Source organism: Diplotaxodon limnothrissa, linkage group LG15 (assembly GCF_057381915.1).
Source record: "Diplotaxodon limnothrissa isolate DT_005_m linkage group LG15, D_limnothrissa_male_GT1.1, whole genome shotgun sequence".
NCBI lineage: Eukaryota > Metazoa > Chordata > Actinopteri > Cichliformes > Cichlidae > Diplotaxodon > Diplotaxodon limnothrissa.
Window position 1 is genome coordinate 12,707,513 of NC_140610.1, and position 24,613 is coordinate 12,732,125.

At 41.5% G+C, this 24,613-nt stretch overlaps 3 protein-coding genes across 6 annotated transcripts in view; 2 read left to right on the forward strand and 1 right to left on the reverse strand.

Annotated features, from left to right (window-relative positions):
- The first annotated feature begins 785 nt into the window (after positions 1–785).
- dcph1 (damage control phosphatase 1) lies at positions 786–3,936 on the forward strand. The gene is made up of 5 exons (XM_085372825.1): positions 786–965; positions 1,340–1,445; positions 1,539–1,780; positions 2,297–2,462; positions 2,811–3,936. The coding sequence occupies exons 1-5, from the start codon at positions 907–909 to the stop codon at positions 3,588–3,590; spliced, it is 1,353 nt and encodes a 450-aa protein (XP_085228951.1). The 5' UTR covers positions 786–906; the 3' UTR covers positions 3,591–3,936.
- Positions 3,937–7,422: 3,486 nt separating this feature from the next.
- Positions 7,423–18,555, forward strand: esr1 (estrogen receptor 1). 3 transcript variants are annotated; one of them, XM_085373388.1, is made up of 11 exons: positions 7,423–7,905; positions 8,769–8,977; positions 9,790–9,906; positions 10,370–10,557; positions 10,649–10,802; positions 12,195–12,333; positions 13,321–13,454; positions 14,686–14,869; positions 15,047–15,385; positions 16,163–16,186; positions 16,257–16,296. In XM_085373388.1, exons 1-9 carry the CDS (start codon positions 7,469–7,471, stop codon positions 15,381–15,383), a joined length of 1,899 nt encoding a protein of 632 aa, XP_085229514.1. In that variant the 5' UTR covers positions 7,423–7,468; the 3' UTR covers positions 15,384–15,385; positions 16,163–16,186; positions 16,257–16,296. The 3 variants fall into 3 exon arrangements, with proteins under 3 accessions (XP_085229514.1, XP_085229513.1, XP_085229512.1); XM_085373387.1 differs by having other exon boundaries at positions 16,163–18,555; XM_085373386.1 differs by having other exon boundaries at positions 15,047–18,555.
- A 62-nt stretch (positions 18,556–18,617) lies between these two features.
- syne1a (spectrin repeat containing, nuclear envelope 1a) overlaps positions 18,618–24,613 on the reverse strand; it is a 122,563-nt gene continuing 116,567 nt past the window's right edge. For both annotated transcript variants that reach the window (XM_085373385.1, XM_085373384.1), the window contains 8 exons: positions 24,339–24,465; positions 24,050–24,261; positions 23,587–23,793; positions 23,048–23,176; positions 22,476–22,730; positions 22,237–22,311; positions 21,660–21,718; positions 18,618–20,092 (listed from right to left, as the gene is read on the reverse strand). In XM_085373385.1, coding sequence (XP_085229511.1) covers positions 19,816–20,092; positions 21,660–21,718; positions 22,237–22,311; positions 22,476–22,730; positions 23,048–23,176; positions 23,587–23,793; positions 24,050–24,261; positions 24,339–24,465 — 1,341 coding nt within the window. In that variant the 3' untranslated portion in view covers positions 18,618–19,815. The remainder of the gene's footprint in view (positions 20,093–21,659; positions 21,719–22,236; positions 22,312–22,475; positions 22,731–23,047; positions 23,177–23,586; positions 23,794–24,049; positions 24,262–24,338; positions 24,466–24,613) is intronic.

Here is a 24,613-nt window from a genome sequence, read left to right on the forward strand (position 1 = left end):
AGAGCAAGGATTACGTTTTGTTTTTTACCTGGTTAAATAAAGGAAATGTAGCAGTTGCCAAAAAAGATTCGATGTTTTACATGTGCGTGTTTTTGTTTCACATGTTGGCCGGCAAACTAATGAAAAACACAGCTAGTTGTTATTGATGTAGAATTTAGTAAAGGTTTTAAGAAGGAAGAAGAAACAACATATATAACATATTAATATATAACATAACCCATTCATAACTCCTTTTGCCCACATTCTATATTTACTAATATAAGCAAACATATTACACATAAAAAACGACACTTGTATGCATTGTTATTCTTCCACATTTGACAAGGGTCAGAAACAGGAAGTCAATGGAAACCGCAGTACCCAACCCCGCCCACTTCTCCTCCCCTTTTTGCCGCCAAAAACCCTTTGGCCTTTTCTAATAGGATGAATGAATGTCTCCATGACAATAGTTTCCCTGGACAACAAGTGATGCTCAGCGTGCTACCTCAGCAGCTCAATGCAACGCGGCAGGCGTACCAACCTTAGAGCCACCTGAGATAACACCAGCTTTGAGACCTTTGATATTTAAGGTAATATGTATTGCTGAAACAGTTGATACGACTTGAAAATGCAGTCTCGGTAACAGTTTGACAGGTTGTCAGCACTGTAGTTTACGTGTTAACCGTTAGATGGTAGTATCGTGTCCCTCACTAAAAGCACAAAGCGCAAGTGGGAAGAAATGTATTTTTTACAAATGTAAAAATATTCTTAGCAAAAATAAGAAGTGAACCCTGGGGCAACCTATCTCAACACGTGACTTCTGCAGAAAAGCAGACGTCACCTTTAACCTCCTAGCTATTCAAGAAACTTTATTGCTGTCCCAGTGCTTTTATTGATAAAGTTTGAATTTGAACCCCTGCTAACATCATGGCGACGGATCAAACTATGCACGGAGTTCCCCCTTCATTGTCTGCCAGAGTGGTTGGGTAGGTTGACAGCTGATTACTTGACTTTATCGCAGAATTTTTAATAACCTGGGGATTTATGTTTCCTTATGAAAATGGTCTCGTAACGTTGGGACGGTAGAGTCCAGACTAGCAATAGCATTAGCTTCCTGCTAGCTGTAAGTTGGCAGTGATGGTGTGTAGATATTCAAGCACAGGACGTTGTTTAGGTCAAACCAGAAATTTTATGGGTAAACAAAGATAAGCATGCGAAGGTAATATCACTCCAGGGAGTATACTTTTTGTATTCCACAAAGAAAAAGCTAAGCTTACAGATGGCTTATTAGCTAGTTAACTTGCAAATCAGTGCTGCAGTATAAAAGGGAGATATTCTTGGTTATATGTTTTCTCTGCAGGTCATTTGCTTATTTGACCGTTAGAGACAGACTACCCACCATCCTGACCAAAGTTGTTGACACAATTCATCGCAATAAAAACAAGTTTTTTGAGGAATACGGAGAGGTAAGACCACGTTCATTCAATTGAGGCAGTTATGAGGTTCACGTTAAGACTTGCGTTGGATTTTGCCGGTGCTTCCCCTTTATTTTCAACCAGGTGGGTATCCAGGCAGAGAAGCAAGCTATATCTCTGCTATCTAAGCTGAGGAATGAGCTGCAAACTGACAAGCCAGTGCTAGCACTGACAGACGGCCTACCGGACACAGATTCCTGGAACCAATACCTAGAGAGGCAGCAGAGACTGCAAGGTGACCAGGAGCCTGTCAGCTGGTTCAAGTCTCCCTGGCTTTACGTGGAGTGCTACATGTACCGTAGGATACACGAGGCGCTCTTGCTCAAGTGAGAAGCATTTATATGTTACAATGGAAGCTACTGTAGATGTAAACCCTGGAATTTTGTAATAACTTTTAGTATATTACTGAGGGATACTTTTATATACTGACAAAACCTTGGTACTGACTGATATAGTGGTGCATAGAAAAACAAAAACACAGTGGCATTGGTTAGTGGATAAATGATTTTGACCATCAACATCAACCTTGAGTTTCACAACCGGTGGACCTTCAGTAAATATGTTCCTCTGCCAAGGCTTGTATTTATCTCTTTGTTTGTTAGCCAGGTTAGACAAAAATTAACACAACTGAATTTCATGAAACTTTATGCAAAGGTACAATAGAAGACAAGGAAGCATCCACTTAGTTGTTGTGTAAATCCAGATCAGTTGCTTTGAAAATCTGAGCTCTATCTTTGGCAGAGGATATGCTCTCCAATTCCCCTTCTCATTTCTTTTTAGATTGTGTTTGTTTAGTTTTTGTTATGATTTCTGTTATGATTTTATTTCTTCTTTTATTTCAGTCCTCCCATCAGTGACTTTGATGTCTTTAATGAGGGAAAGACTCAGAGCTTTACTGAGTCTTCACAGGCTGTGATGTCCTTGTGTACGTACTTGGAGGGCATCAAGAACAACATAGACGAGCTGTCTAAGAATCCGCTGTTTGAGCATTTCAGCAAACTAATGCAGGTCAGTTCAATTTATGTCCTTAAAGCTATACATTTACAAGATTCTCAGTATGTAAGTTACTATTCTTTTTTTTCAATTTTCCATTTGTATTTATTTAAATTATTTATTTATTTATTTAAAACTTTGCTTTTTAGTATTTAAAAGTGAGTGATTCTGGCTACACCTGAGATGAATGGTCCTCTTGTGAATCCTTGTTGTGATTGGTAGCCTAATTTAAAATGAACCCACTAATACCAGTGGGATTAGACCTTCATAACTGCAATAAATGTGGTGCATTAGTTCTTGGAGATTTTATGTTTTACAGTATTCAGTTACTATTTATTGAATACATTTTGTGACTCTTTTAAGGTATCTCTGTGGGGAAACAAGTGTGATCTGTCAATATCTGCTGGCCAAGAGAACTCCCAGAAGACCAGTCCACTAGATTCCCTCTACAGCCTCCTGCCCTTCATCCTGGTGGATGACACCAAAAGGGTATGGTCAGCTCTTATTTCTGCGCAGAGGCCAAGGGAGTCAGGGAAAAACAATGCAGACAGAGTGGACATTGTTCTAGACAATGCTGGCTTCGAGTTGGTCACTGACTTGGTCTTAGCCGACTTCCTGGTTTCCTCTGGCCTTGCACGTCAGATTCATTTTCATGGCAAATCCATCCCGTGGTTTGTCTCTGACGTCACAGCTAAAGATTTTCAGTGGACCATTCGGCAGGCCATGGCAACCAATCACAAGTGGGTTTCCAAATGTGGTGTTCAGTGGCAGAGGTACTTGAAAGAGGGAATGTGGTGCTATCATGATCATCCTTTCTGGACACAGCCCCATGAGTTCTGCGACATGGCAGCCGATGCTCCTGACCTGTATACAACCCTGCAGGGAGCAGACCTGGTGCTGTTTAAAGGCGATCTCAACTACAGGAAGCTGACTGGAGACAGGGACTGGGAGCACACAGTAAGCTTTGAAACTGCACTGCGAGGCTTTGGGCCTGCAACGCTGTGCAGCCTGAGGACTCTCAAGGCCAACATTCAGGTTGGTCTGCAACCGGGACAAGGGGAGAAGCTTACCTCCCAAGATCCAAGCTGGATGACTAGCGGCAAGTACGCTGTGATTCAGTTCCACAATCCAAAGTCAGAATAGTAAGGTTCAAATCAGGAACTCACTTTGATGACATGGGTTTAAAAAGAAGCTTCATAAGCAGGCGATACCTTTAAACCACTAGACACTTAAGTTAGGGGAATTGTTAAATGTTGTTTACTAGCACTTCATCAAGTTTGATTCAGGAACGCGCACAATAATTAATACTCAGTAATAATTTCATAAAAAGCCATCTCATATCAAAATTTCACCTCCTACATTTTATCCTACATGTGTAGTAAACCATGAATTTAGTCATACTGTTTACAGGTTAATGCTGTGAGCAATTACTGAGAAAAAATTGAGTATGAATTCTATAGCAGAAACAGTTTTGCATGCAGTTGTGAGAATGATGTAAATCTAACTTATAGTTTGTTTGGGTTTTTTTGTTGTTGTTGTTGTTTTTCTTTCTTTTTTTTATCTTTTTTTTTTATTCAGCTCAGGTTGTTTTACTCCGTGTGATTACAGCGAGTTAAGTTCACCAAAAGCAGATCATAACATTTTTTGAAAATTACATTGTTGTTGGAGCAGTGTAACAATAAGTGGCATGTGCTTGTTTTGCTTAAAATGGGAACCTGGACCTCTATCTCCATAGATAAAAGTGGATGTCTCTTTGCACATTGTCATGTCGTTTGTCACTTTTAGTAATCAACAGGTGATGTTAACTGGATCCCATAGTGCTGCTGGGTGAAAATGTTATTTTGATCATTTGTTTTGATTTAATAAATCACTACTATGACTCTGCTCTTTTTCCTTTTGTCGTACTTTACAAGCAAGAAAAATGTTTTTTGTTTTTTTTTGTATACTAATAGCTATTTTGTAAATTTGTCCATATTGAAATGAATGCATTTCTGAAAGTGCTATAACTAAATTTAAGGATATAATTCCTCCACTGTAACCTTCTTGAATACCACGTGCCAACACAGTGCAGAGTAGCTGCCTAAACTCTACATTATTGTAAGGACTTTACCATTATTATAGGGTCCTTTACCTTACAGTGTGAAGCACCTTGAGGTGACTGCTGTTGTGATTTGATCTTAAATTTGACCTGTATTTTTGGTCTTGCATGTAACAGTGTAACAGGAGAGTTTAATTTACATGTATACACAGCAAAATATAAAGACCCAGTTAACCTTAATGTTAAAACAATGAACAAATACATTTGTAAACACACAATCTCTTATAAGGTAGTCGGTTCACCAGGGTTGTGACTTTAGTCTGTATTTATAAGAGTGTTTTCCTGATGACCTTTCATTTACTCAGGTCGGGTTGGACCAAGAAAAATGGCCAACAAAACAGCTGGAAATGCTGCAGTATGTGCATTACAATTCAGAATGAGCTGTAACAACACTGGCATAATTTAGGCTGCTCTGATGCTTTGTGAATGTGGTACCTTATGAAAATGAGGCCTTATTACTGCAGGAAGCATCTTATCTTGAATCATTTAGGTGATTTAGCTGTTTCATTTCTCACCCTTCATTTTCTTTTCCCCTGGTGTAACAATGTCTTCATTTTACTCTAGGGAAAATAGAAAAAATCATCAGGGCCACTTGTTTTCCACTTGACCTGACATGTCCTGAAAATTGGGCTGTTTACACAAGAAAGATGTACCACAGAGAAAGGAAAATTAGGGCTCCGTGTCAAGTTTTCTCCCCCACTTGGTGGTAGCCATTAATTATTGCATGAGAACATGTTTGACTTTATAAATTTCTCACATAAATTACAACATGTCTCACTTGAGTAGCAAGAAGACGTGAATTCAAATGGCCCAAATAATTTTTGTGCGTCTTTCTGTCATTGACTCCGAAATCTGTAAACAGTTATTTTTTACATTTGATTTTTTTTTTTTTTTATAATTGAAGTCTTTATTTGTTTTTAACATTTCACAACACTAAAACAAATAAAACAACCAACAAACAACAACAGAAAAACCCCCAAAATAAAATATAATAAAAAAAACAAAAAAAAAACAAACAAAAAAAAACAAAACCCAAATCAGTTAACTCAAATCTTTAAGTCATTCCCTTACTGAGTGCCTACACAAACAAACAGTGCAGCAAGCGTACAACATGACTAAAGATAATTGCCCTGACCAAATAAGTTCCAACCATCTCAGCCAAAAACACGTCCCCACGATTTGTCAAAACCCTCCCTATCATCATTAATCCTAGCCAAGAGTTTTTCATACGACACCATTTTCAGCATAGTTTCTTTCCACCTATTATATTCTGGAGGAGACGGTTCCTTCCATACACTGAGAATAACTCGAGCCGCTGCGATAACCCCCACCTTTATAACCACAAAGTCATATTTTGAAACCCCAGGTAATACTGACCGATCCCCTAATAAGCACAGTCTTGGTGACAGGGGTATCATCAAACCAATCCACCTTCCTATTTTGTCCAATACTTTTTGCCAAAAGGGATAAACTTTCCCACATTCCCAAATAGCATGCATAAATGTCCCTGGATCTGATCTACATTTCCAGCATACATTACTGGGACTAATTCCCATTCTATAAAGTTTGGATGGAGTGAAGTACCATCTGTGTATTAATTTATACTGAGTAAATTTACCCCTGGCCTCTCTTATATATTTATCAGAGAATGACAAAATTCTGCGCCAGTCTTCTTTAGAAATTGCACAACCCAGATCCCTCTGCCATATAACCCTCAAGTTTTCACATATCTCTTTTTTTGGATTGTTAAACAGTTTGTAGAAAACCGCTGTTTACATTTGATTTTTATCAACAGTGGTTGGTCGGTCCCTTGGCTTTGTTTTTGTACACATAGTGTTCTGCTTCGCCTGTGATTTGAACGGATAAAGTGATGATTAACTGGTCCATGCTGTGGATCTGTAACTTATATCAACCTTCCCTTAATGGAATGTGACTCAGAAGGTATCTTTTAAAATTTCTCTCAGATTTATTGCAATTTTTAACGAGAAGAAATAAATGTGAAGCATAAAAATGATTATCAATCTCTTCATTGGGGATTGATTGTGTAATTACTCGCTGTCAGAAAGAGATTTGACCTCCTGCTTTGTTTGCTGTGTTATGGTGACCTGGCACTTAAACGCACCACGGTTATCGATTTGGCTGTATCTTTAATTTGTTTATCCTTTTTTTCAAACCTTTCCACTGTTCCCATTGTGTCCAATGAGCTCAACTAAATGCCTGTGAGGCAAGCAGAGCCAGTACATTGTACAGCACATAGAAGGATGCTTCGTTTGTAAGTGGTGAGTAGTAGTATAGTAGTAGTAATGGTAGATTGTGGTTTTCTTTCAGCCTCTGCTGTTGTTGTTGTAAACTGTCCACAGTGATTTCTTTAAATCTCACTGCAAATAGACTGGCAGTACATCACATCTGTCCTGTGCTGCTATCGGCTGAGCAAATAATGAATAAGCAGTCAACTTTTCTCAGCAAAACAGGTGCAACCAGTGACAATTCTTCCATATTACACAAATGACGAGTGGGAACTGTGGCACGCATGAGAAGACACGAGTTGTTTGTGAATGACTATTTTTTTCTCCCTCTGTCCCACCAGCCTTTCTCCCTCTCACACTTTGGTGAAGATGTATTAGAAAAGAAGGAGGTGCTTTGCTGACAAAAAATAAATAAAATACAGGAAGAGTTGTTTAAAACTCTTTTTATTTTGTTCTTTTGGAGCTTAGTGACCAGAAGCTGAAGGCAGACACAAAAAAGCTGAATAACAGTGGAGCTTTCAAGTTGTCTGACAAGCTTTGTTGGAGAGAAGAGACCCAGAGAGCAAGTGAGGGGGAAAAAATAAAGAGAGGGAGAGCAACACTCCTCTCCACTCCCCCTCCCAACAAATGGGAGAGCCAGTCTAAATCATGTTGCTTATCACTGCTGTTGTGCTGTGATGTTGCTCAGGCAGAGCCCAGCGCAGAGCAGACAGCCGTGCGGACCAGTACTCAGACCCAGGGACAGCCCAGCCTCCTCAGAGCTGGAGCCCCACTCTCCAACTCGCGTCTCGCCATCGCTGCGTGCCCCCCTCTACGACATGTACCCCGAAGAGAGCCGGGGGTCTGGAGGGGTAGCCACTGTGGACTTCCTGGAAGGGTCTTATGACTATGCCGCCCCCACCCCTGCCCCGACTCCTCTTTACAGCCACTCCACCACTGGCTGCTACTCGGCTCCTCTGGACGCTCACGGACCACCGTCCGATGGCAGTCTTCAGTCCCTGGGCAGTGGGACAACCAGTCCACTTGTGTTTGTGCCCTCCAGCCCACGGCTGAGCCCCTTTATGCACCCGCCCAGCCACCACTATCTGGAAACCACTTCAACACCCGTCTACAGGTGAGGAAATGCAGTTTTTTTTTCTGGTGGAGAAAAGTGACAGGAAAAAAGTGAATGGAATTATTACCCCCTTCTGACACATTTAATTATTTGTCTGGCAATGGCACATCCAGGGCTTGGTTTTGATTGTTTGGCAGTTGTGTTTGTGCAAAAGTTTGGTGATTATGCAAGCGTAACATGATAAGTACAGTCAAAACCAGTTCATCAGGTATGCTGCTTCATTGCGACAGCTGTAGCTGCCTCTATCATGTCTTCATTATAAATTTTAGGTGACTATACCATAAAGAAAAGAATTAAGCCCGGTGTTTTCTGGCATTTATTTATTTAATTGGTGTGTTCTACCAGGGGACAGTAGAACAAAATATTACTGGAAAACTAAATTCAGAATTTGTAATTAGTGAATTATGGCAGTGACATTCAGTTGAGTCCTGTAAATGCCGTTATAACAGAACAATTATATAACCACATTGTTTTTATTCTCTTGCTTTATACAAAACATAACTATTATCTCTGAGGAAAGGATCAAGCTTTGTCCTGGTCTCTAATTCCAGAGATTAAGGACTTTGTTAAGGACCTTGAAAAGGGAACAATACGTAAGAACAACAGACGCACACACACAGTTTGTTTCCTGCCTCAGGTGAAAAATAAAACTCCGCTCCTCCTGTCAGCTGCTGTCGTATTAAAGTCGTTCTGATAAGATTTGATTAATCACTAAATGACTTGCCTAACATTTTCAGGGAAAAGAAAATGTTCCATTTTTTGGCAAAAATATCCAGATGTATTATTTGATTAACTCTGCAACTGAGCTTTATCTTTATGAAAACAAAAGAAATTACCAAATTAAAATTCATGGCGTGTTGCAGGTCCAGCCATCAGCCGGTTCCCAGAGACGACCAGTGTGGTACCCGTGATGAGGCATACGGCGTGGGCGAGTTGGGAGCTGGAGCTGGGGGGTTTGAAATGACCAAAGAGACGCGTTTCTGCGCTGTGTGCAGTGACTACGCGTCTGGATACCACTATGGGGTGTGGTCTTGTGAGGGCTGCAAGGCCTTCTTCAAGAGGAGCATCCAGGGTAGGTAGTCTGTCTGCTTTATCTGTTTGTCATCAGTAGATATAAAAGGATCGCGCTATATTTTGTGAAACACTACAGATCAACTACAGTTGATTAAATTAGGAAACTGTCTAAATCATGGGCTTTATTGTGTCTGTCATAGAAAATAACAGTATTGAAGAACACAGTGCACTAAAGTAATTGGCTTCTTAACTTTGAGTGCTATCAAGCAGAAAAGACATAGTGTCCTGTCCTTCAGCCAAAGACATTAAATATGGGTTAATTTATGACATGGGGAAATCTAAAGAACATTCCTGACAGGAAGTTTGGATGTTGTTGGCTCATTTTACAGAAGTGAACGACCTGTAATGTTTACAGAAAAATAAGCAGCCTAATTGGAGTTGAATACTGTTGGGTTAAAGGAGGAGACGGAGGGAGGACGCATGTCAGAAAGTGGACATTGTGAAACTGAGAGACAATTTAGGTTTCAGTCCATTTATTTATTTTCATTTGTGAGACATCAACTGTTTTCCAAACTCTTTGTGCTGTTGCCCCTATGTGTGCAAACCAAAACTCAGTGTGCTTGGTGTCTGCGTCATGTTTATGATTTGATGCGGTTTGTGCATTGATGCAAAGTCGTGCAATGAAAGAGCGCTCAAGAAGAAACCAATTGTCTCCATGGCAATGACAAAGCCAAGATGCCACGTTTTAATTTGCTCCATCTCAGATTCATTTAGAATGGGGAATAGAGTGCACCTGGCTACTAAATAACCTAAATCTGAACTGCACACTGAAGTGGGTAGCTGAAAGTAATAGATTTTCTTTCATCTCAGGTCACAATGACTATATGTGCCCAGCGACAAATCAGTGCACCATTGACAAGAATCGGAGGAAGAGCTGCCAGGCTTGCCGTCTTAGGAAGTGCTACGAAGTGGGCATGATGAAAGGAGGTGAGGGTGAACACCAGCAGAAGAAAGATTCTCCACCTTTTGCACGTTTTAATTTTTTGTAAAATCGTGTAAAGAAATTCTATTAATAATTTTTTTTAACAAAAATTACACTCTTCTTTATAAATTTAAAAACTGATTGTCTTGCTGTGGAAAAACTTGGCACAAACATGAGGCTGCTGTTGGATCCAGATAAGCTTGAGACTAACTTTAACATGACCTTGAAGAGATTTCCTCTTAAGGAGTACAACTGCTCAGTCACATTTTTGTTTTCATACTTCCTGAATCACTCAGTAGTCCAAAAGAATCTGCGCATCTGTGGTAAGACGTGGCAAAACATGAAGTTATTTTTGAACAATGTGGGGGAAAGAGTGAAGTGATTTATCTACACACCCGTGACTACTTGTTTGTTTTTTCCCTCTTTTTTTGTATCATGATGTTATTTCATCCTTGGTCTGTCCTCAAGGTATGCGTAAGGACCGCGGACGTGTTTTGCGGCGTGAAAAACGACGGGCCTGCGACAGAGACAAACCAGCCAAAGACCTGCCACACACAAAGGCGCCCCCTCATGATGGAAGGAAGCATGCAACGAGCAGCAGCAGTACAAGTGGTGGAGGAGGAAGATCCTCTTTAAATAGCATACCTCCTGATCAGGTGAGGAAATAGTGAGCATCTACAGCAGGTTTTTATGAAAGTCCACTATCAGGTTTTATTGATTTAGGGGGAAATTTTGATTGTCATCCAGGTGCTCCTCCTGCTCCAGGGTGCTGAGCCTCCAACCCTGTGCTCTCGTCAGAAGATGAACCAACCCTACACGGAGGTCACCATGATGACCCTACTCACCAGCATGGCCGACAAGGAGCTGGTTCACATGATCACATGGGCCAAGAAGCTTCCAGGTAGGAATTAATCTAAAGTATAGCAAAGAAGAATTTAAAGAAGCAACAATTAAACATTAAGACAAGAGCAGCAATAGACAGTATCCAGAGGGTGTTCATAGAATGGCTGTGTTAGTTTACCAGATACATCTTAGCCTGAAGTCTTCTTTGACTCTTTAGGATATTCCAAGGATCTGGTGATGTTCATCAACAAAAATCCTCTCTGTAAGACGAAGAAAAAATATTACAGCACTGTAATAATTTATAGATTAAATGTCTAACAGGCCCTGAAACTGTGGCTTACATCACAAAATGACAAATGACCACACATAAAATGATCAGGTTTAGTTGTATGTGTATGGCAAAGTGATGCCTTTACGATCTATTTTAATAAAATGTTTCCAGTAATCATGCAAGTGCTACAGTATCCTATTGTTTATTGTTAAATAGTTATAGCGCATCAGTCTACAACATGTGCATAAATGTGAGGTCACATGCAAATTATGTGCGCCATTTCTTTGGAGCATCGTGACATCTAATAAAAAATCTTGGAAAAAAATCCCTTAATCGTGCACAGACGTAATGTGTGAAGTTGCAGTCGTGTGTGTGTTGTTGTCAATTTGACTTCTTAGGAAACAGCGAAGAGATGGGAGACCTCTGTAGTAAAAGTACACATAAGCCCCCCACACGAATACAGAGCCATTACAGAAATAGTAGTTACAGTCATCACCTTTGAGAGGATTGTTTGGTCAATCTGCAGGCACCCCATAGAGCCTAAATGCAGTATAAGACACATCACCCTTTTTACATGTGCTCTCACACACACACAAACCTGGCAGGGAGGTTTAAAACCCAGATTTTGAGGCATTACAACCTTGTGTGTCACTAAAAGCCCAAAGATACCCAACTTTAATTGCAAGAGGTTCCAAACATTGTACAGGGGGCACAATGGGGGAGATTGGCTGTAATTATATATGAATTTAACTCAGCTGATTGCCAGCAATAAAGCTTCTTTTGTGAGCAGAGATTGCAGATGATATATTCAAGTAGATTTTCTCTGGCTTAAAACAAGAGTGTGGATGTTTTAGTCATTTTTGAGTGGGTTGAAGGTGAGCAGGAGACATTAATATTCTATTACTTGTCCTGGTTAAAAAGCACAGATATTCTGAGTAGACTTATCTACTTTTTTTGTTTTTAATTTCTGAGTACAGAATAATGGCTGAAACTACTAATGGCTAATATTTGTAGTGAAGATTTTTATTTTGCTTTTATCTGTGAGTCTTCTGGCTAAAGGCCTTATTTTGTTTCAGGACGGATGCTTCAAATGCTCAGAATTGTTAAATCTGCTGGGTGTGGTTGAGATTGCCTGCATGGCATCAAAAATTATCATCACGACGTGCTTTGTGTTTCTAGGTTTTCTGCAGCTGTCTCTTCACGATCAGGTGCTGCTGCTGGAGAGCTCGTGGCTGGAGGTGCTGATGATCGGGCTCATTTGGAGGTCCATCCACTGTCCTGGCAAACTCATCTTCGCACAGGACCTCATCCTGGACAGGTAGCGAGGGATACTTCCCTAATTTTCACCTTGGTATCCTTTCTCATCTCGCTGTCCCTGCTATTCCAACCTATTTCTCTTTCTTTCTCTATCTCAGACACATCTTAAGGGTGATACATCAGCATTGTAAATTTTCCATTTCACACTTTGCCAGGCATTGTGCCATCCCAACATGTCTGTCACACGGTGAAAGACTAATTACATGTTCCCCATGGAGAGGAGAGCAGCCTCTTTCCTACCTGAAATACCCCGTCATCATTACAGTGCTGAGCTTGCAGCCAGGAAAGAGATTTAATCAAACCCTCAATACAAGGAATGATGGAAAATGAAGAAAGATGGAGTGAGAGATGACAGTGAGAGAGAGATAGAGCTAAATGATGAACAGAGAGGACGAGAAAATAGAGATACGGGGAGACACGGCTGTTTTCTGCTTTGCAGGCACAGCCTGTTCCCTCCATTTCCCGCCATGTTAAGAGTAAACAAGCTGGCCAAAGCACAGTATCTACCTCAGAGAAAAAGAGAGAGGCAGAGACAGATCGAGGGATGAGGGAGACCTGCGGGCAGACAGAGCTTTTACCCTCTGATGTGCCTGATGGTCCCATTTGATTCAAAAGTGTATTAGAGAGTATTATCTCTAAAACCTGGTCCCTGTATGAGTGTCCTCTCCAATTGGACTTGATGACTAAAATGCTGTTGGACCAGGGTTGGCAAATTCCCTCAGCTCTGTGCCATCCAACTTTAACTTGCACTCCAGCCACATTATCCATCTTTCCATCACCTTTCAACTGTGTGGACAAATGGAGCCTTGCAGCCATTCAGTCCATTAGTTGTTTATCTGGTTGCTTGTTTGATAGTTTGATGGTGCTCTTCTCCTTCTGCACTAAAGCGGTGATCTGCTTTTGTTAAAATGTGACTTTTTGGGTAACTTGTGTGATCTTGATATTGTTTTTCTTCCTGCATGACACATTAATTCATTCTGCTGTCCAGGACTGAAGGCACATGCGTCGAGGGCATGGCCGAGATCTTCGACATGCTGCTGGCCACAGTGTCCCGCTTCCGGATGCTCAAGCTCAAACCTGAGGAGTTTGTCTGTCTCAAAGCTATCATTTTGCTAAACTCTGGTAAGACACCGTGTTAACGTGACCTCCTTGTGAAAGCATTTCAAAGAGAGAGAGAGACCAAACTGATACCTGAAAACATCGAAGGACACTTCACAAATAAAAGGATCCGCTCCCTAGTTCATTTATTTATTTATTTTCTAATATCCACTCCGTTTTGTTCACAAGAACGCCACACCAAAGGTTTGTGTATCTGCTCCTGAGAGTAAATATTGAACAGTGTCAAACTACACCCACAGAGGTAAAGCTCTCAGTGCTGCGCAGACAGATTAGGCGAACAGAGCGTTCTGGAGAGATCTGTACCGTCAATAACCAATAGCTGTTCCCATGACAACATGAGACAGCACAGAGGGCTGTGTTTGCCCCGGAGATTGAGGTATTCTATAAGAGAAGTCTGAAATACCAGTGAAATGACACTACTGGCTCAGCTGCTGGAGCGGGATGAACTTTAGATTACTGAGATTGCCGTGCGTCATCTTAAGCATGTGGATCAGATCCTTTTTCAAATAAAAATTTAGACGTTTCTTCATTGTAAGAAAGCTGAGTATTGTTAAGGAAGCTCCATAATTTTCTTCTCGGACTCAACTAGAGGAGCCACGCCTTGATCTGAAACGAGCTGTTTTAGCGCACCTTCCTTTAATGCTGCAGGCACACTGGGGAAAACAGCGGATGAAGACTGCAGCACAGTAACCAAAATTATTGTGGCGGCGTGCAATGATGTCATGATTTTGTCGGCTTTGAAATGGTTGGGGTCCAGATCCTGGACCACTCGTAGATGTTGACGTGTCGCTTTTAAGGCGGCAATAAAACCTCAACAACACGCAGTCAGTCTGCTATCAGTTTGCTACCGAATGGGGTTGAGTCGGCATGATATGCAATCTGTTTGTGGTAACACAGCAATTATCTTTCAATTCAGTTTTATTTATATCAAGCCAAATCACAACAACAGTTGCCTTTTAAGGTGCTTTATATTGTAAGATAAAGACAAACAAAGCTGTGTGCCTGAGATGACCAGAAATATCTTGTCTCACTGATGACATCATACGGAATGAACAGTAGAACAAACGAAACCTCTAAAACGGGGCATTTAAGCTTACAGTGACATCCTTATTTAAACTTTTGTGTTTTTTTGTGAATATTGCAAGAAAAACATGTTTGAAAAGATTAGTTCAAGAGAAAAAACGAGCTTTAGACAGAAAGTTGGCAGTGAGCTGATGATGTCTTGGTCTCTTAGGTGCCTTTTCTTTCTGCACTGGCACAATGGAGCCCCTTCACGACAGCGCGGCAGTGCAACACATGCTGGACACCATTACCGATGCGCTCATATTTCATATCAGCCAATTGGGGTGCTCGGCTCAGCACCAGTCAAGAAGACAGGCCCAGCTGCTCCTGCTGCTCTCCCACATCAGGCACATGAGGTAGAACTCAAAACACTGTGAGAAAATTTCTAGTTTCAGTCGCCCTAATGTGATGACGGTAACAGTGTGAGGAAGGTTTTAAACACATTGTAAAATCTAACAGAGACTCTAGGTTGCAGAATGCAATGTTAGAAAGCAGGTGAGGTCACCATCTCTCTTTGGTTACACTCCCTGCAGCAACAAAGGCATGGAGCACCTCTACAGCATGAAGTGTAAGAACAAAGTGCCTCTGTATGACCTGCTGCTGGAGATGCTGGATGCTCAACGCATCCATCGCCCAGTCAAACCATTTCAGTCCTGGGCCCAGGGTGACAGAGACTCTCCCAACACCAGCAGCACCAGCAGCAGCGGCGGGGGTGGTGGCGATGATGAAGGCACCTCCTCGGCTGGTTCCAGTTCAGGACCTCAAGGCAACCACGAGAGCCCGAGGCGTGAGAACCTGAGCAGAGCGCCCACAGGTCCAGGTGTCCTGCAGTACAGGGGGTCCCATTCCGACTGCACCCGCATCCTATGAAGGTTTAAAGTCATTTTTATGGATGGTTTGTGCAGAGAATTTAAAAAAAAAAGGGGTTGGTGAATTAAAGATGGTGGTTATAGTCGAGTTTGCATGAGAGAATATTTATAAATGAGGTGATTTTTATAGCTGTTTAGTGAGAACCTTCTCATTGGAATTGCACAGCAGTCTGAATTTCAGTGCTGTCAGCCTTGTACGCTGCCTTTAATGATACCTGTGATTTTCAATCAGCTTTCCAGTACCGCTTATCATTTCCAAAACAGCAGATGTTTAATGTGGTGCTCTGTTAGCTATGGTGATTTCAAACAATGAGCAGCTAATCTTTCTGTTTATTCGCCTCGACCAAAGTGCACTTCCTCTGTGATTTAAGAGGCTGATGGGCATTATTTTTTCATATAAAGGAAATAAAAGAGAAAGAATTACGCAGGAAATGATGGTAAAACTAGTTCAAATGAACGTGGAATTCGTTGTGCTTAGATGCCGGTATTGTTAAAAAATAGATATCAGGTAATGTGGGTGAGCGCACCCAATTTTCTCTCAGATATATCTGAGAAAAAATATTTTAGTGATGGCAATTTTGAAGTGAGGAGTGGGAGAGGATGTATCTGTTGAATTTTAAGTTGGCAGAAATTGTGCGATCGAGTCCTAAATATCAGTTGGCTGTTTGTTGGGTAACGTCTGTGTACAGGAGGATTGTTCTCTGTGCTAACCTACGTCAAATCCTTTTTCCTTACTCTCTTATGTGGCCGTCCGTGTTCACTGTGCACGTGTGTGGTTAGCAGAGAGACTACACGCTGAAACAGGTAATAACGGTGTTAAAAAGGAAGTCTCCAAAATGAATATATGTCAACCTAATTTCTGTTTAAATTGCAGAATTTGATGCAGCTGAAGAAATGAAACACCTAAAAGGAAGTTTATCAGATTTTTTTTCTCTTTTAGTTGGCTTACAAATTCCTGAGGTCACGTATTCAAACTGTTTTTGGGTCTGACTAACAGCCTGAAATGGTTTCAACACACAGTGAGGACAAATTTAACAGCCAGCTTGCCAACTTTAGATTAGCTGCAACAGTGCAGTCAGCCTGGGGGTTGTTTAGCCTCTGAATAATTTGCTACAACATGCCACTCAATGTTTTAGGCTTAAAATCTTGCATCAGATTAAATGCACATTTTGGACTGCATAGAGTATACCAATATACGTTACATATTGGTTGCACTGTGCAAAAGTCTTGATTCGACCCTCGTTTGTTTTTATTTTTCTAGGAAAATGAGAAATAGATGCAGGGATTTGTTGGAACCTGTGAAAACAAGCATAAAAATACAGTATATAAGGTAAAAACAGAGTTTGTACAGATGTAATGAGCTTGAAAGTCAAGATTTGCTCTAACCACGTTTATTTTTTAAAGCAGCCTTAACTGGCTTAGGCAAACTTTCTTGTGATTTCTTTAAGTAGTCTTCAGGAATAGTTCTCTAGGCTCATTAAAGGACATTCAAAACTCTTCTTTGAATGTTGGCTGCTTTTTGTTCTCTTGTCTATGAAGACGACCCCACACTGTTTTGATAATTAAGGTCCGGGCTCAGGGAGAGACGCTTTCCAGATAGTATCAATCCCTTATGCTACTTTTGTGCATTCACAATTCCTTCAATTTTGAGAAGATCTCCAACCCCACTGGCTGAAATGCAGCCCCAAAACCCTGACAGAACGTCCACTCACACTCTCTGTTGTTCCTCTCTCCTGACCTTCTCTGCACATATTTAAAATGAATTGAACCAAAAGTTTAAAGTTTGGGTTTATCAGCTCTTTTATCAGAAGGACTTCACTTTCCCTTACTGTTCATCTGCTAATCAGAAATATTACTTCTTCTTTTGTCCTCCAGCTTTTAAGTTTCCGGAATTTTGCAAACCCTGTTGGGATACGCTGGGATACGTTTTTGGGAAATAGCTCTTTCGGAATCACCTTGTTGTTGCCAAAATACTATTGTCTGCCTGCCAAACTGTGGTATTCTTGGTATTTTTGATATATTTGGCAAAAGAAATGGGAACAAATGATGATTAAATCTTTGCAACAGGATGCTAGCAACAAAGCTCAGGGGAGTTTAAAAGTGCTGCTTTGCTAAATTGTCTGTACTGTTTAGACACAGCACTGGTCCATCTCTTGAGTTAGGTGCCTTTTTTTTATGCTTAATTGATTTATGGGTTAGTGTTAAAGAAAAAAATATGGTGTGAAAGAACCAATGTCCAAAGAAAAACCGAAAGACCTTCAGAAAGGTCAGAAAACTGAAATTACAAGGAGGTTTGGCTCCTTGGAAGCAAAATATATATAATACTTGTGTACACTGTATTATATATTTAGTGTAAAAATGTCTTGGATGCCCTGGAACTCAGGTCAACACATTTTTTTTTAAACACAATGAGATACGATTTTTCAAATGAGGTTTTAGTGACTTCTTGTTTGCACCATCATTGGCTGTTTCAGTGTATGAGGCCCCGGCTCTGCCTGCTTCCTTCCTTCCTCTTTTTCTCTCTACGTTAATAAAGCCGATGCACACAGCACTCTGCTCACTAGGTGTACCTTTCTCTTAATTTTGTTTGCAGTCACACGGCATCTGATTAACTGCACACAGTCACACTTGGGAAGCAGGGATGAGTCCGTATTTGACACCTTTTGCTCAACTGATGGTTTGCTAGTTGCGTTTTTAACTAATTGTTTTATTAATCCAGTTGCATTTGGGGGACATTAAATGTTTTTACCCAGCCTTTAGTTTGTTGATGCAAAAAATAAGTACTTTAACACAGGAGCCAAGCTGACTCCAGAAAAAAAATAAAATAAAAAAATAAAGCAACTGAATCTGGGATCAAAACACAGCTTCTGTAGCGATAGATACGAGTCTGGCTGCTATTCTGCGTGCTTTCAATGCAAAATGCTGCCAGCCCAAACATGAAATTACCTGCAACCTGTGATGAGTGGAAACTGCAGGCAATTATAATTTATGTTGCCACGGGAGAAGCATTAAAAAAAGAGGCAGCTGCAGATTTGTGTCATTTGAGAGACGTGTGGAAAGCCTCCACACAGGATCAAAACATCAGATTTGGAAGTGTAAATCCAGCCAAACCTGCCTTGACTGTCGTTTGTTTACTGTGCATACAAATAAAAACAACAAGCATTGTTCATCACCGCCTTTCTCCTGACTCGATTTTCTCCAAATCAAAATCCACAGAAGTAAATATTTCATGTTTTATTACTTGCAAAGAGGGTATTCTCCATGAAGTTGGCATTAGCAAACTGTACATACATAAATAACCATTTTCATATTTAATTTTTTTTTAAACAGATTCAGATGTCTCATCACCGCAGAATAATAATCGCAGTTATTACAAAGCACACTATTTCATGTCACAGCCGTCTACTAAAACTACCAGTGATTGTTTGGCCTTCGTAAAAGCGAGAGACTTTCAAGTGCATGCTCAAACTGAAAGATAAAAAAATAACTGCCTGTACTCAAAGGCATTTCAAACAATGATATACAAATGAGAGCTCATCCTCTTTTTTTTTTTTTTCATTTTTGTCCCAGTTGATAAAATACTAAAATTTAAAAAAAAAAGAAAAAAGTACAAGCCTTGGCTTTTGGAGAAAGAAGTCTGCCATCTTGGCTGGAGGGCATCAGTGCAGTACCTTCAGACAGTGCTCGTGTCAGTGCTTTACGTGCAGGTTTTAGACTTCATTTCCAAATTGACAGGCAGGTCCTTCTGAAACGAGTCATCCTGGGGAAAAATACTTCTGCTGACCTGATTCTGTGCGGTTTTGGTCTTTTTTTTCCTCAGTCGATGTTCAAACGTGAGTCTGAAACTAATCTCTTCAGACCCAAGGCTGTAAATAATCTGCTACTCTGACGGCAGGCCTGCTCTTAAAATTTACAATATCCCCCCCACTCACAGTGGGGCTTCAGCTTAATCAATGCTAACAATCTAGTAACAGATTGAACACTAAATAAATAGTAGCAGCACTTGATATAATGGACAAAAATGCACAGTCGACTTTGGCTCCCAACATACAGTATATAAATAGTGCTTTGTTTTTCAACGATTTCGCAGGTTTCTCCAGAAACCTTAAAAATAAAATACTTATTTAAGTTAAAACGACATGAATTTTTTCTCTTTTTTTTTTCTGGGGGGGGGGGTATCCAGAGTGTTTTTGTTGTTTGTTTGTTTTTTTAAAGGGTTGAGGTGACTCAGGTGAGTGGGTGGGTGTGCAATGTTTTGTGACAGCAGTCTTCATGTCACCTCTGAAATACTTCATAATACATCCCCAGCAAGGGGGAAGAGTTTGTTCCTTTAGGGCACAGGGTGAATAGGAAACATTCACATGAGTCAGTGGAGTCCTTGGCAAAGCAGTAGGTAGATTTAAAAAAAAATAAATACAAAAATCAGCTGCTCCTCATATGGGTGGAGGTCCATTGGTGTAGCGCAGCATGGGATGGAAGGAGCGAGCGAAGTTGTTGGCGTGGTGGCAGCTGTAGTCCTCCTCCGTCATGGGAACCAGACAGGCCAGGCCGATGAGGAGCAGGAGGAGCAAGTGGACGGGGAGCGCTGCCCTGAGGACCCGCAGCAGGAAGGACTTATCCTTTGAGGAGGAGGAGGAAGCTGATGAAGTGACGTCTGAGAGGTCAGAACGGGAGGAAACGCAGCCAGCGGCGCCTGGTGATCTGCTCCGGCTGCAGGAAGACCCAGACAAAAATTAAACACTGCAGAGAGTGGGGCTCAGATCACTAGTTGTTGTTTTTTTTTTTTTTTAAAATTTGTGCTAAAACTGCTTTATAGTGAAAAATGCTCCGACTTCATGAGACTATGAATTAATGAATAATATTTCAGATTCATTTAAAATGCCTGGAAAGGATCTGAATGGTAGGAAATTGTCTCGTTAAGCTTTTCATCTGTCAAACACTCTACTCGTGTCGATTTTTAGCTTTTAGTTGCTAGCTGAAAGGCTTTTAGAGAAAACAAGACATCGGGGGAACTGTGGCGGGCATTTTTCACTGGTTTTTTACATTTTGTAGTTTGTAAATCTGACATTTAGAGCATGAAAACAAAATTATGTTGAACGGAAAAATAAGAAAGGATACAAAAAGAGTCACACTCATGTAGAAATTTGCAAACACACAAAACAGGCACTCACTTGCACGTGTAAGACAGCATTCACAGATAATGGACTGCGTCTCACCGTATCACTGTGTGTATGTGTGTGTGTGTTTTGCTTTTTTGGGGGGGGGGATTCTGGCTTCAGAGCTCACTATGTGAAAGTTCAATGCCACATATCTTTTCAAACAGAAGCAGGAGAAATGCCAAAAGCCTCTCTGGAGATTTCCACTGACAGAGCAAAAACTCTAAGGGAAGAACAGCATGTTCTTACTGCGACCCGTCATCATGGAGACAGAGGGTCAGACAAGCTGACATCCCAGTTTCATTGACCTCCATCGTACAGTGATGCAGCTGTGAGTAGGCATGTGCACGCTGCGCATGTGTGCTTCAAATTATTTGGCCAGGCAATGCCTTCTCCTCTGCTGAATTTCTACTTGGAAAATCTCAAATGTACAACATAAAGAAACTGTGAGGGGAAAAAGCACATTTAGTTTCTCTACAACCCTCATGGGAAGATTAGTTCAGGAGTTTAGGAGACTATGTGGTGTAAAGGGGGTGGGTTTAAAGAGGTCTGGAAAGGAAACGGAGGAGAAAATGGGAGTTAACGTGGAAGGAAGACCAGGAGTTAATGCATCATATCCTGTTGGAAAACTATGAAGGGAATGAAAGAGGAAGGAAAACAAAAAAGAAAAACAGAGCTAAAGGCATGACCGCTGGGGTGTGGGTGGGTAGGTGGGGACAGTGGGGCTCAGAGAGTGCCATCTAGTGGGCGAGGAGCGTACTACAAAGTCAGAAGAAGCAAAATGTGTGAAGGCAATACTTCATGATGCCATTCAAAAAGCAGCAGGGCAAAGAGAAGCAGTGAAAAAAAACATTTAAAGGAGAAGGGGAGCGGCCTGATGGAGGCGATTCCCCTCTCGTTTAAGAGCCGACAACATGGTCTCGAGAATAAGGGAAGATCATGGAACGCCGGGTTTAAACCTCAAAGCAGCGGATCACAAACGCTGCAATCGAAATAATATGATAAATCTGCCACATCTTTGACGAGGTGATTGTGCCTAACTGAGTTAATAAAAATCATGCTTGTTGGAAAGGTTTGGTTCCACCATCATCCCAAGTTTCTAGAGTCCAGGAGAGAGGTACCTGTGGCGCGGGCTGCTCTCAGGGTGTCCTGGGTGGGCCTGACTACTTTTGCCTCGGGGCTGAACCAGATAATGAGCAGGGAGGGGTAAAAGAAAGAAAACAATGTTTCAGTCAAAGGCAAATAAAGACAAAGCCTCAGATGAGAATAAAAACAACATAAAGAGAGCCATAACATTGCTAGAGAAATCATCATCAATAACCAAAGAGCAGCAGCATAATCAATGACGGTGATTGACTTTTAGAACCAAGAAATCTGGCTTCTCAAAACTAAATCCAGAAAGGTCAAGCCCAAAAAAACCTCACACGATTAAATGTTTTAGCTGTCATTTACAATAAAAGTTAATATTCAGGTATTTACACATAAATTAAAAATTACAGAAACGAAAAGCCAGGTTTTCTTGTGAGTTTTTTTGCAGATCATTATGATGTGGGGCAGCAAAAACATCTCAAAAAAAGGGAGGTGGGAGGGGTCAACTACATTTTCTTCCACAAACATGTTAGCAGAGCAAAAGAAACAAGTGGAAGGTAATGTGAGCTCAGCCCTCTCCCTTCTGGACATTATGAAGAGAGACATTACCAATCGTTTGCGGGTCTGGCTGGTCACATCTGAACCAGGTGCTGTAGATCTGCTAACAGGCAATGGCGAGCAATCCTGAAAACACCAAAACAACAACATTCGCTCTGATGTTCAGATCTACAACAAACTAATGCCACTAAAGAACTAATGAGCACTCAGTATCATAGAATAGAATTCAACTTTATTGTCATTCCAAATGTCACAAGTACAAGGCATATTTGCAATAATATATATCTGACCTGCTCTGCATCCATGGCCCCCAGTCTCCTCTCCAGCCCCTCCAGATCTGAGTTGACCTCCCTCTGGAGCACCCTTAGCCTGTTCCAGATCACGTGAACCTTCTCCTGGGCCTCCAGACACTCGTTGCCCTGAGCCTGGGTCCGCTCTGAGGTCTGGGCCAGACTCTGAGGTTTAATGTTGACCAGCAGCTGAGCTGACAGCTCCTGAAGGGACGACACCTTCTGCTGCGAGTCCAGCAGCTCGCACTTGATTTGCTGCAGAACAATAAAGCGGACAGAGGAGTCACCCACACATTAGGAAGAAATTAAGACCTATTGTGCATCCTCAACTTGTTATTTAAAAAAAAATCAGACAACTTCTAGTTTTCTGTCTCCTCTGACTGTGTTATATAAAAAATTTGGGGGCATCTGCACGAAAGGTGCTACAAGTCTGAACAAATCGACCAAGACACGGAGTCACGTGTGCCCACTTTGTGAAGTAACACTGATCAGTGTAAAAAGGTAAAACAGTCGTATGAAACTCACACCAGGTTAGTCTACTACACACAGAGGCGGTTTTAAGAGAGACATACCATAAGTGTTTTATGATGAGCTCGTAACGTTTCGCGATTTGCTTTTTGGGGGATGGGAACCACCTCGTTCCTCCTGCGGTCAATGTTCTCCAACCATAGCAGCAGACCGTGACTCATCTCATGGAACTCCTGACAAATATAAACAGTTGTTTTTGTTAAGGCTGTCTCTCATGCCCAGTTTCGCAAAAGGAGGAAATAAAAGACTTTTCAATAACAAGATAATTGGTATTTATATATTTTTTAATATATTTAATATATGTGTGTTATATATTCACTGTACACACAGTGAATATATGTGGGGGGGGGGGGGGGGGGGGGGAGTCTTGAATTTGTTGGATAGGTCATTGAAGAAGCGATAGGCTTCCAGGTGAAAAGAGATTGGCAGAACAGGCAGCGGGTCAGAATTGAACCCAGGCTCCTGCAGTTGGCTCTAAGACACGTGGCTCCCTGCTCAACCGCTGTAGCACCGGATATTTTTACTGCTGTAAATTTGTAGAGCTTAAAAGTGGGCTGCCAAAGTTAGTGTGTGCTTTTAATACCTGGCACTGCATCAGTGCGCTCTGCAGCTCCTCCCTCCAGTCCTCCAGTGAGGCGCCGAGCCGGTCCCAGCGCGAATTCATCTCCTTCAGCCTGTCCCTCAGCTCCCAAGCCTCCTCAGAGTCGGGCTCTGATTGGAGGAAGTCAGCACTGCTCAGGTTGATGGACAGGACCTCTGCCTTGTGAGCATCCATCCCCTTCTGCAGCTCCTGTATGGAAGAGAGGTGATTAATTATAGAGTGCTGGAGCAATGAGCCAGGCATCAGAGAGAGGAAGCTGAGAAAGATGTATTTATAGCACAGTGACATGCTGCTTTCTAGTAATCGAAAACTAGTGGAAATACCTAAATGTGAGTGTTTGGGGAAGGAGGAAAATGTCAGCATACTGCACTGGAAGTTTGACAGGTGACTAAATAACCGCAGATTTGTTGGACTTTCTGCAACGCTGCACTCTGCATGCACCCACCTTGAGCTTCTTGATTCTCTGCTGGATGGTGTGTATGTCAGTGCTGAGATCGAGGCCTCGCAGTTGGCTGAGTTCAGCCTCCGAGTGACCGAGCCAAGCCCTCAAGGTCTGCAGATCTGAGATCAGCTGCTGCCACTGCTGCAGGTTCTGTTTGTGTTTGTGCTTCTCACTTAGAGACTGAGCCTCGATCAGCTCCCAGCGCTCAATCACACCTGGAGGGAAAACAAATGATGGAACCACAGCCCACACAGTATCTGCAGTGTGTATGTGTGTGTTTGTGTTTACTGACCGGCGCTCTGTGTGTCTGTGTTGGTAGGGTTGGTGAGTCCCGGCATCTCATCCTCATCTTCGGTCAGCTCTCCTTCTGCTCTCTTCACTGCGTCTATGCTGCTGCGACACTCTCCCATCAGACGCATCTGTGAGGAGAACATGAGCCACATGGCATTTACTGCATTTACATCACGCTTTAAAAACCTTTGTTTAAGAATAAGAAGAGAATTAGGGATAAAAATCCTGCATGTAGCAAGATGCAATCCATTTTAAAGTAACACTGATCATGATTAA